Genomic DNA, 13,044 nt, shown 5'->3' with positions numbered 1-13,044 from the left:
GCTAAATGAAATAAGCCAGACAGAGACAAATACCACAGATATCATTACATGTGGAATTAAAAAAATAAGTTGAATTTATAGAAACACAGAACAGAGAAGTGGTTACCAGGGGCTGTGGGGTGGGGGGAAATTGGGAGAGATTGGTAAAAGGATACAAACCTTCAGGTATAAGGTGAATAAGGTCTGAGGATCTAATGTGTAACACTGTGACTACAATTGATAACACTGTATAACATTATATAACTGAAATTTGCCAAGAGAGTAGAACTTAAATGTCCTTGCCAAAAGAAAGGCAAATACGTGAGGTATGTTAAAAAATTTGATGGGGAGGAATTCTTTCACCATAAACCTGTAATATCAAATAATTACAGGGTATACTTTAAATATCTCACAATTTTATTTGTCATGTATACCTTAATTAATAGAAAAATGAGGCATAATGTAATATAATTAAAAATCCATCAACATCTACCTAAACTCGTATCTTCTAAACACTATGTTTCAACTATATTAACAATATTTCCCAACCCTATTCCATCAAATGTATTCATTACAAATGCTGTCACAGTATAAAATATGCAAACAATAAAAGCTTGGCATCATTTGTTATGACTGGTTCATTTAGCAGACAATTACACACTGAATGTTTAGTATTCCTAGCATTGAGCAAATCACAGTGCATACTGAGGTAAGCCAGTGAGAAATTATCTTTTCCTTCTTAATACAAGGCCTGCATTTATAGGACTGGCAGGTCATTATGACTTCTCCTTGAAAGGCATCAAGGCAATTTCTAACCACTTCCTGGTTCACTCCAAGTATTAGTAAAGGAATGCAATGGGCTATTCAAGCAACTATTTTTTGGCTAATATTTTCTGTCTTTTTTCTTTTCAGCTTAAGAGGTCATTTCTCTCCTCTGCATACTCCTATTTCCTGAGGGATGTCTTTTTTCTCTGCTTCTTCTCTTTTCTGTTTCATACCAAGAGAAATCCAGTTTTCCTGAGTAACTTCTCCATACACATTATGGTCTCCCACTTCTAACTTGGAGGAGGGGTGGGGAAACTGGCTCTTGGCTCCTGAATGTGTCTTTTCACTGCAGCCCTAAATGTGGGCTTAGTATTATCCATCCATTTACATTACACACTTTCAATCACCCTTGTTATTGCATTCTCCATTAGGATTCCCTTCTACCTTCTTAGATGTTTTCTCACCTGGCTCATATTTTTCCTTCCAACCTGCTATTGTTTCTTTGTGAAGCTGAAACTTAATTTCCTATTATGAGAAAGTGTAGTGGTGGAAGGCACAGATTCTGGGGTCAAACATCTTGGATTTGAGTCCTATTCCACTGCTTCTTGTGATTTAAGGCAATTTACAAAGGCAGTTTCCTCATTTATTAACTGAAAGTGATGATAATGTCTACACTATATGGCTTAAAAGGATCAAGACCAATACAACATTAAAATAGTCAAAGGCACATAGAAAGCACTCCTGAAGGCCATTATCATCATTATCTTTGGTATTTAATGTTCATATTGTTGACTATGACATTCAATTTCTGGACATACTGGCATCCACACATAGTTCTACCTTGAAGTTGTTCATCACACAGCCCTATTTTACTCTAAGATTTCAAACTGGGTATTTCTCTTCAACTACAAATATTCTTCTACTCATCTTTCTCACTCTTGAAAACTCAAAGAACCTTCTATTTTCTTGCCTTAAATGACTGATTCAAGCAAACACTGGCAATCAAACTTCTTAACCTTTAACTCTAATAATTTCCTAACATGGATCTTCAAGTCTTAGTCTAATCTTAATCTCATCAGTTTTCCTTGAATATATACACTTTACAAGCCCTTCTCAATGTCCAGAGATCACTAACATTACTTGTCATTTAACAGCCAAATGATTTATCAACTTTTATCTTGAGCTCCTCTTCGTAAACAATGTTGAATAAAGGTACTTCATTTCAATTACTCAAAATTAAAATAGAACCATGCCAACAGTAGTGGTCCAACAAATGCTTTGTCATTGCAAATTTGGAAGACATCTTTTTTGTTTAGGATGCTATTCTGATAATAATGATGTGAAAACATTTATATTTTAATTAGAGTATTCTTGGTCCTATATGCACTTTTGAAGTAACTTTCAAGAATTAAGTAGCATTTGTCATATGCCTACTTTTGCATACCATCTCTGATTTATTAGCATTGCAATGAAAGAAAATCTAACCTATGTTGACTAACAATCAGCTACCAACTAACTGTATGCTCTTTAGAAACTTAGATGTGTGTCTTTAGGACTTGCGTATCTGTAGAAAAGGAGAGTTGGGCTAAAATAAACTGGCTTTTGGGGGACTCCAACAGGGTCATTCACTTAAGAATTAGACTAATAAAAAAAAGAATTAGACTAATAAAACTGTAAGTATAAAGAAAATCACATTAATGCAGAGGGGAATGTTCAGGAAACCAGGATCAAAGTCAGATGGGAACAGTAACTTCAGTTATCCACTGGAGAATCAACTCTTCCACATACACAAAGGGCTTCAAACAGTAACTATGAGTAAATGACATCAGTGGAAAGTTAAGACTACCCTCAGTTGTCCCATTTTCTCACATGGCCTCTTGCCATAGCACCTCAACTAATTTAAAATGCAATTAAAGCCCCCTGAAGTTTAATACATATGCTCAACATCAGTTAAATACATCCATCCTTCGTGAGAAACAATCATATTCTAAAAATGCACGAGAGCAATTACATTTTTTGAAGCATTAATTTCAGTAGGAGGGGTACATATACCATTAATAGATGAGAATCATTTTCACTAAAAGGGCATAGTAGTTATGGAGAATTATATCTTAGCAATCTATAGGGATAGTGAATTTTTTTGTTAAACATCTTTTGGGTTAATATTCTTTTAGGGTAAATGTGTATTAAATATACATGTCAACTCCTTTGAATGCTCTCTTAAGATAAAAATTCCCCACTTTCTCCTTTCCTACTTATATGTAGAGAATTTTTGAAATCAGAAAACTCACAAACAGGAAGCAAAAATTAGACATTCAAATCTTTGGTTCCTTGTCTAGGTGTGATCTCAGAACTCCAGAGACAACCATAAACTCATGTCCACTTGTTATAAAATACACTTATTGCTAGAATTCAAGTGTGAAATGATGTCTAAGTGTATTTCTAGCTTCAAATATAAATGTGCTTCGCGGCTTAGAATTTAGTGTAGATAGAAAGGATGAAATTAAACATATATTTTATAAAAGTTTAAATATGAAATACATTATGCAAATCAATCTAAAATCATTAGGTAAATAAGTAATTTAGATGATTTTAAAAATATGAAAGCCTTAGTTAAAGCAAAATATTTCTACAGAAATTAAATTACTGTGGAGTCCAAATTTTTCTTTTGCTTTAAATTGTTTGCACTAAACAAAAAGGGAACTTTAAACATTTTTTTATACTTACCATTATATAATTATTATATAAACATCATGCATAGGGAAAGGACATAATTATGAAGAAAACTTGTAACTGTATCATATATATGTACATATATAATTTTGATGACTTCTACCATTTTACTTTTGGAAGAAAATTTTAATTTAGTGTTATCTTACATATAATATATGTGATAGAAATATAAAAATTCAATCAGAACAAAGTTGTTTCTCTAAAGTTAATGAACAATGTTAGCATGTTCCAAGATTCATATGCTTTGTCTAATACTAAAAGTGTTAGTCAAATATTATGCAATTAAAATATCTATCCACATTCAATACAGATTATTATAAATAAAAATATATTGTTAAAATATCATCATATATTTTTAGTTATATGGAAATACCATAATTTCTTAGAAGAAGCAAGGGCTAATTAAGATCTGTAAAATATTAGATGGTGTCCATTTACAATCAAACCAACAAGAAAGGAGCCTACCTTCCATTGCCCTTTTAAAGAAGACCTTACAGCTTCCACAGGTGAGGACACCATAATGACAGCCTGATGCTTCATCCCCACAGATTAAACAAATCTTCTGAGGTAATGACTCAAAGCTGTACTGTGGGCTCTGGCTGGCTTCTGAATCGGGCCTTGAAATGCAAAACAAAGTACTCAATTTATTTTTAGGTGCACCACTATCTAATACTAAAGTTTCCTTAACCCAGAATAGATAGAGTGAAAAGATTTTTAAAAATTACAGCCATATATAAATACAGATCTGAAAAACATAGCAAACTGAACTTGATATACTACCTGTTACTGGATTCATCAGACTTGCAAGTTATTAGACTCTCATCAGGAGTACCAACAAAAGTAATAAATAATTAAAATTTAATTTTATGTTCAGTAAAAAAAAATTCCTGCAAAACTCATTACAGAGAATCAATTTAGTCTTTTGACAAATGTTATAATCTTGTTGTACGGTGGGAAACAATAAACCTTTTGCTCTAAAAGTACAATCGTTCTAAAAAGTCATTTCTGTAATTAAACAAGTACCCGTGTTTGTCTTTTTAAAGCATTGTTCAATATATTAAAGCTGTTTTGACTATTCACAATACAAGATTCCAAATCCAGAGCACTTTCTTTTTTCTTTAAAATTCCATAACTCTCGTATGTAAATTAAAACGGTTTTCAAAACTTGTATGCTAAAAGTGGTAGCGAACTTGAAACAATACTAGCCTACAGTGCACTGCAGTGATAGATGTTTAAGCCATACTGTAAACATATTACACATAAATTAATTTCAATCTAGAGATTCGGGTGAAAATGAAGCGCTAAGTGTCCAGAGCCCTAAGATGGTTCTGCTTTGGGTTCTGGCCGGGCACCCAGCGCCACCCTGCCCGGGAGAACGATGCGTTACCATCTCCTCTCCGGAATGCACGTTCTCGGTAACTGTCCTTCTAGGAAGAAAAGCATTTTATAAAACCCCGGACTCGCCGCACCCTTTCAGCTCCGCGGGGCTACGGCGGACCCAGAGTGACGCTGCACTTTTAGAACTCGCGGCTGGTTCGCCTTGGGACTGCACAGATCTGAAAAGTTTAGAAACATATTGTCGGAGAGGCCCACTCCAGAAACAGCATAATCTGGGCCCCCGCGGTGCCCCCCGCCCCCCCAAAAAAATAAATGAGAAGAGGTGAGGAAAAGGAAGCCAAGCTGCGCTGCCCTCCGCCCCGGCCACCCACCCCTGGCGGCCACTCTGGGGAGCCGGGCGCCGGGGGCCGGGGGCGGCCGGACCGGTCCTCGCGCGCCGCGCCGGGCCCTCACCTCAGGTAGTTGAGATAGGGCTGGTAGACCTGCGGCAGGCCCTCCTTGAGCACCGCGGCCTGGTAGCCGAGCTGGGGGAGCCCGTTGAGGCCGAGCGGCGGGTAGAGTGCAGGGGTGGCCCCGGCGGCGGCAGCGGACGAGGTGGACGGCAGGTCCCGCGGCAGGAAGCAGGCGCCCGCGGCCGGAGCCTTGCAGGGCAGCGGCGCGAACGGGCCCGGCTGGGGAGGCGCGCCCTCCGCCTTGTACAGGACGCACTCCAGGGCGGACCCCGACGCGGCCGCGGACGAGCCTGGGGCCCCCGTGGCGGCCGCGGGCACCGCCACCTCCCCCGGCCTGGACGGCGGCGCCAGCGGGAAGTCGGCGAAGACGGCGGGGCTGGCCCCCGCCAGCAGGTACGGCCGCGGGGAGCGCGCGGCGGCCTCGGCGCCCCCCTCCTCCTCCTCCTTGATCTTCAGGGCGGGCGGCTGCGGGTCCCCGTAGAGCGAGAACGCGTCGTCCCTGGGCTCGGCTTCGGGCTGGTAGGCGCAGTCGGGGAAGTCGCCAGGCGCGCCCGGGGCGGCCGAGGCGGAGGGCGAGCCCCGCGGCGGGGCGAAGGCGCCGGCGGGCCCGCTGTCATAGCTGTCGCCCTCCAGCAGCTGCCGGGTGCGGGCGGCCAGGAAGGCCGAGTTGAGCGGCAGGATGGGCACGTGGATGAAGTCCATCACCGCGGTGGCCACCGGGGCGCGCCCGGGCGCGGCGGGCGCGTCATGCTCCGTCGGGGCGGCCCTGGGCGCCGAGAAGCGGGCATCTTCTTTGGGCACCGGGGCGACGCCTCCCGCGGCGGTCCCAGGAGCGCTGATCGCGTCTCCTCCCGCGGGCCGGGCTTTGCCCTTCAGGGGCGGCCCCGAGGAGCCCTCGGGATCCGAGTCGTCCTCCTCCAGCTCCACCACCGCGGGCTGCGGAGACGGCCTCGGCGCGGGCGCGGGCCAGGGGTGGCTCGAGGCCGTCGGGGCCAGCAGCTGCCGGCACGGCGCCAGGCCCCGGGGCAGCACCTTCTGGCCGGCGGCCACCCCGGGGGTGTCGCCAGCCTTGCTCTCCGGGCGGCTCATGAGTGTAGGCAGGACCCCCTGGGCGGCGGGCGCAGCCCGGGAGTCTTGGACAAGCTCAGGGCCAAAGAGGCACCAAGGGCTGGGGGCCTCGCAGACGGCGGGGCTGGCGGGGCTCCGCTCAGGGACTGGGGGCGCCAGCAGGGTGTCCAGGACGCTGTCCAGCAATCCGCCGTCCTTCTCTGGGGGTCTCACAGCAGCGCCCTCTGCGGCTTCCCCTCTGGAATACGCCCCCTCCACGTCTGCCAGCGACTCTGGGTCCAGCGTCTTCCCGTCCAGGTCCTGAGCCTGGCAGGGCTGAGGGAAGATCAGCCCGTCCAGGGAGAGGGGGAGGCCCGAGGCTGTGGGGGTCGGGCCCGAGGCCTCGCCCGCCTGGAAGGAGCCCGCGTCTGGGCGTTCCCGCAGAGGGGCTCCGACTTGGGTGGGCGAGGGCGCTGTGCCTGCCACGTGGGCAGCACGGGGACCCTTCGCCTTCAGCTCAGTCATGACGCCCTGGGCTCCCCTTTTCTCCTCCCCTGTCTCTGGGGAGGGGGGATAGCGGGAGGACCAGGGGGCGTCAGGAGGCTCGGGGCCGCGGGAGGAGAGAACCCGAGTTGAATTTGGCTGGAGCGGACGGCGGAGAGGGGGGTGAACTCTCCACCTCCTGGGTGGGAAGGGGGCGGCCCTGATGGGCCTCCGCCCTCGCCCCGGGTTCACAGGTGGTGGTGGGGGGGTGGTGGGCGGTAGTCACTCTGTCCCTGAGGCAGGTGGGAGAACAGGCGATGGCGGTTGTGGGGATCCCGTAGAGCTCTCCAGGGGTGTTCCCCGTCTTCCGTCTGCGGACAGGCGACGCAGAGTACTCACAAACCGCGGGGCGCACCCCAGGGGCGGCGACTTCGCAAGCACTGGACAGCGGCTGTGGCTCTTGACTTATCCGCCCGCTCCAGCGCCGGGATGCTCCCGGTCCTGGGCTGCGGTCCCCGTCCCTTCCCCCGGACACCCCGGGGCTGCATCGGCCTCTCAGCGCAGCCCATCCTCAGGAGGAGCGCCGTCTCTGCCGGCTCCTGGTCACTCGCCACGAGCATCTCCGTTGTGCTCACATCTCTTGGCAGTCCGCGAGCACAGAGAGCCGGGAGCTGCGGGGTCCACTGCGATGCCACGTGAAGCGACGCCTCGCGGAGCAAGCTGCTCGCGCCGTGGACCCTCGCACGCTCAGGTACTACGAGGCTTCACTAGCAGACCCGCCCCCCAGCTTTCCCAGCACCCCGCCTCCCCGGCGGGAGGCCCCGCCTACAGCCCCGCCCCGCCCCGCGGAGAGACCAGATCTGAAATTCCAAGTGCCAGCCCGAATTAACAGGTACTGTGGGATGAGCTGCATAAGCCATTCGATTTTGTACTGCCAACTCAGTACCACTACCAGTCTAACTGTAAAAGTGAATGGATTGTATCAGAAGCTGAATTCTCAGTATTTCAGATTTGTAAAGGTTTTACACAGAGAACAATATTTAGCTATGTGTATTTTTTTTTTAGAATAAATATATCGAGGATGATTCTAAATAACATGAGAGATTTTTCTCTCTTATGACTTCCATAAAAGTGAGTGCTTTCAAATGTCTCTCGCTGCAACCAACATGTCCTCTAGTCCTCTTGAACCGTCCTCAGTGTAGCAGAGAAATCTGGGAGCAGGAGATAGCTGAGAACACTAATTTACCTGTACAAGAAGTTTGGATGTTGTATGTTTAAACTTTGATTTGTCCTAAGGAGTGCGTTCCATTTTTTAATAAATAGCCCTTTAAGGAAAGTTTCCTTTAGCTTCAGTTTCCATCCTGTGCTACATCATAAATTCCTCAATAGAGATGTTGAATACTACTTTTTCTCCCCTCAGCATTCTTATTCTTAAAATAATCTTTGAATTTTTAAAGCAAATCACCTCTTCCTGAAGATGTAGAGAGAAGGGGAGTAGTGCAATGCATTTGAGATACAGGGTTATAAGCTAATAAATAGTCTCTGTGCTGAACCCAAGACCACTGGGTATCCTGACATCTCTTAAACATACCATGTTCAAAAGTGAATTAAACATTTGGAAAATCCCTCGAGTTCTGTCTGTGCTGATGACCCACTGGTTTTCTCAGCCTGGTATAGAGAATACAGTGGAAGACTCCTGGGCGGGCAGAGCTGATGGAGGTAAGGAGCCTGGATCCCTGAACACTTGGGGAGTGTCTACATGAGAGAGAAGTAAATTTTATCATATTAGGTCACTGGGAATCAATCGTTTGGGCCATTAGCTTACTTTGATTGACTAGTTTTAAATATGAAGGAGTTGGCAGGCAGAGGAGTGCTGAAGAGAACTCCAGGAAGCAGATATAATATGTTCACAGGACATCAAATAGGAAGGCATAATATGGGAATTGCAAGGAGGCCATTATGGATAGAGCATGGGGTAAACTGGGGAATGGAAGAGGATAAGGCCAGAGAAGTGAACTAATTTATTAATACTGTTGTTCCTGTTTTTAGCTTTCCTTTCTCCAGTTTATTTTAAACTATTTAATGTGCTTTATTGGCTATAATTCGCATACCATATGGTTCACCTGTCTTAAAGTGTACAATTCAGTGGTTCTAAGCTTATGCACAGTTGTGTAACTATCACCACTATTAATTTTAGAACATTTACATCATCCCTAAAAGAAACTCCATATTCATTAGCAGTCACTCCTCTTTTTCCCTTAAAACTTTTTCAACAGTCCACTGAATCTACTTTCCTTCTCTGCATTTGCCTATCCTGGACATTTCATATAAATAGAATCATGCCATATGTGGTCTTTTACACTGGCTTCTTTCACATAGTGTGTGAAAGAAGGTTTCAAGGTTCAGTCACATGGTAGCATGTATCAGCACTTCACTCTTTTTTATTGCCAAGTAATATTTCATTCTATGAATATACTTTGATTTACTATACTATGATTTGTGAATATGCTATGATTAGAAGTTGTTGGACATTTGGGCTGTTTCTGCTTGGAGGCTATTATGAATAAGGCTACTATTAACATTCATGTATGAGTTTTCATGTGAACATGTATTTTCATTTCTCTGGTTTATATACCAAGGATTAGAATTGCTAGGTAATATAGTAACTCTAGGTTTAACCTTTTGAACAATTGCAGACTGCTTTCCAAAGTGACTAGACATATTATATTTCCACTGACAGTGTATAAAGGTTCCAATTTCTTCACTTTCTTGGAAATGCTTGCTACTATCTTTTATTATAGCTCTCATAGTGTGTGAGATGAAGAGGTATCTCACTGTGGTTTTGATTTACACTTGCCTGATGGTTAATGCCATAGAATCTGTAGATTTTGTAGAATCTGGATAGCACTGCCAGGTAGTCTTCTAAGACCTTTACATTTGTTAACTTTTTAAACCTTTCAACAGTTCCACAAAGTAGGTACTGTTATTGGCATTACATAGTTGAGAAAACTGAAGCTCTCAGTTTCCCAATATTATAAAGATAATAAGTAGCATAGCTATATTTGGCCCCAGGTGATCAAATGCCAGTGTGATTTTTAAATAGCAGATGGCTCAGAATGGGGGTTCCAGGTTGCTATAGCCATAATGTTGGCACAAAGTCTCATTTTAAATGACATACTATATTTGGCTTAATTTTGATTGACTATAAAAATTCCCTCAAACCAGACATGTCTGACTAAGATATTTCCACGAGATTGAAATTCCTGAAGTAAGAAAACAATAATAAAAATTCTCAACATGTCCTAAATCACCATTAGGTCATGAAATTTGATGCTGTGTGATTAGCATTGTGGACAAAAGAATTCCTAAATATATTAATCTTTAAGTGAAATAAGCTCACTATTTAAATACACTAGTTAAAAGTAGGACTACCAAATGATCAAGCAGTTCTACTACTGGGTATTTATTTAAAAAATAAACACAAACACTAATTAGAAAAGATATATATACCTGTATGTTCACTGCAACACTATTTACAGTAGCCAATATATGGAAGCAATCTAAGTGCTCATTAATAGATGTGATATAGATGTGATAAAGAAGATGTGATATATATTTAATATATAATAGAATATCACTCAACTGTAGAAGAGAATGGATTCTTGCCATCTGCAACAACAAGGATGATCTGTGAGGGCATTATGTTACCTGAAATAGGTCAGACAAAGAAAGACAAATATTGTATGATTTCACTTATATGTGTGGAACCTAGAAAACTAAAAAGCAAACATAACAAAATAGAAACAGAGTTATAGATACAGAGGTCAAGCAGGTGGTTGCTAGAGGGAGGGGGATACTTGGGGTGGGGTGTGAAAGAAATAGATGAGGGAGATTAGGTGAAAGAAACTACCAGTTGCAAAATAAATGAATCAGGGATATGAAATGCACAGTGTGGGGCATATAGTCACTAACTATATAATATCTTTGTATGGTGACATCATAACTAGACTTATCATGATGGTCACTTTGAAATGTATGGAAATATTGAATCACCATGTTGTGTAACAGGAATTAACATAGTGTTGTAAGTCAATTATACTTTTAAAACAAACAAGCTCACATAAAAAGAGATCAGATTTGTGGGTACCAGAGGCAAGGGGAGGGGTTTAATTGAAAAATGCAGTAAAAAGGTACAAACTCTCAGTTATAAATAACCACTAAATGTACAATGTGATAAGTTTAATTAACAGTGCTCGTGTTATATATGAAAGTTGTTAAGAGAGTAAATCCTAAGAGTTCTCATCACAGGGAAAATTTTCTATTTCTTTAATATTATATCTATAAGATGATGGATATTTGCTGAACTTACTGTGATAATTATTTCATGATGGCTATAATTCAAAGCATTATACTGTACACCTTAAACTTAATATAGTCCTGTATGTCAATTATATCTGAATAAAACTGGAAGAAAAAAGCTCAATGGTTAAATTCAGGTGTGATGGGGCTAACTCAAAATATTACTGCAGACTATTTTTTTTTTAATACAATTAGTTAGTTCAAGTCTGGAAGTTTTAAAATTGTTTAAGCAAGAAAAAGCCTTATTAAAATAAAATTGTCATATAATAAGCTGTTATATTTAAAGTGTACATTTTGTTAAGCTTTACCATAAGTATATACCTTTGAAGCCATCACCACAGAAAAAGATGATAATTATACTGTCTTCCTCTAGAAGTTTCCTCATACCACTTTTTAATCCCTTCCTTTTTTCTATCCCTTTCAATCTCTGTCACTCTTCATGAATCTCTAGGCAACCACTAATCTGCTTTTTGTCACTATACATTAGTTTAAAAAATTTTATAATTGATTTATTAAATGTATTAAATTATATCCACATAGTTTTTATCAGGACTATTTTACCTGATTTAATTTTTTAATTGACAGCCTTTTTAGAATAGCTTTACATATACAGAGAAATTAAACAGATCATACAGAGTTTCCCTACATCCTCTGTGTAGTTTTTCTTATTGCCATATTAATATGTTATATTTGTTACTTAATGAACTAATATTGCTATTAGGCTGGTGCAGAAGTCATTGTGATTTTGCATTGTTGAACTTTGCCATTTGATATTGAACTACATTCTTAAATGTGGTTATATTCTGCATCATTTTAATGTGGTACATTTCTTGCTTTTTGTTTTTTTTGCTAATGACTTATTGCTTGCTATTTATGTCATGTTTATTTTAGACTAGGGAAATAATGTTAGGCTTCCCTTGTGGCTCAGCTGGTAAAAAATCCACCTGCAATACAGGAGTCCTAGGTTCGATCCCTGGGTTGGCAAGATCCCCTGGAGAAGGGAAAGGCTACCCAATCCAGTATTCTGGCCTGGAGAATTCCATGGACTGAATAGTCCATGGGGTCACAAAGAGTCAGACATGACTAAGTGACTTTCACTATCCCTAATGTTAGACAAAAAGCAAATTCGAGCAGTTTTCTTATTCAAGTTCAAAATGGGTCATAAAGCAGCAAAGACAACTCATAACATCAACAGCACATCAGCCAGGAACTGCTAATGAATGTACAGTGCAGTGGTGGTTCAAGAAGATTTGCAAAGGAGACAGAGCCTTGAAGAAGGGGGGCACAGTGACCAGTCATCGGAAGTTGACAGTGACCAATGAGAGGATCATTGACACTGATCCTCTTATAGTTACACAGGAAATTGCCAGACTTTCCATGGTCATTTAGCATTTGAAACAAATTGGAAAGGTGAAAAGCCCGATGAGTGGGTACCTCATGAACTGACTGCAAAAAAAAAAAAAAAAAATCATTTTGAAGTGTCTGTTGACTTCTCTTATTCTACATTACAACAAACCATCTCTCCATATCAAACAGTCAGGGACTACTGTTTTACTGAGCTCAGTGGTTGGACTGAGAAAAAGCTCCAAAGCACTTCTCAAAGGCAAACTTGCACCAAAAGAGTCCTGATCACTGTTTGGTGGTCTGCTGCCAGTCTGGTACAGTACAGCTTTCTGAATCCCAGCAGTACCGTTACCTCTGAGGAGTATGCTCAGCACATCGATGAAGTGCACCAAAAGCTGCAGCGCCTGAGGCTGGTGTTGGTCAACAGAAGGGGCCCAATTTGGGTTTCCTTGGTGGCTCAGCAGTAAACAACCTGCCTGCAATGCAGGAGCCCTGGGTTTGATCCCTGGGTTGGGAAGATCCCCTGGAGGAGAGCATGGCAACC

The 13,044-nt window shown here is 42.6% G+C and overlaps 1 protein-coding gene across 1 annotated transcript in view; it reads right to left on the bottom strand.

Moving 5' to 3' along the window:
- Positions 1 to 6,839, bottom strand: part of PGR (progesterone receptor) — a 113,443-nt gene extending 106,604 nt beyond the window's left edge. The window contains exons 1-2 of the mRNA XM_052652959.1: positions 5,269 to 6,839; positions 3,943 to 4,094 (exon numbers count right to left, since the gene is read on the bottom strand). Coding sequence (XP_052508919.1) covers positions 3,943 to 4,094; positions 5,269 to 6,839 — 1,723 coding nt within the window. The remainder of the gene's footprint in view (positions 1 to 3,942; positions 4,095 to 5,268) is intronic.
- Between the last annotated feature and the right edge of the window lie 6,205 nt (positions 6,840 to 13,044).

The sequence above is a fragment of the Budorcas taxicolor genome, chromosome 15 (assembly GCF_023091745.1).
Source record: "Budorcas taxicolor isolate Tak-1 chromosome 15, Takin1.1, whole genome shotgun sequence".
NCBI classification, from domain to species: domain Eukaryota; kingdom Metazoa; phylum Chordata; class Mammalia; order Artiodactyla; family Bovidae; genus Budorcas; species Budorcas taxicolor.
This window is presented reverse-complemented; position numbering and strand designations above follow the sequence as displayed.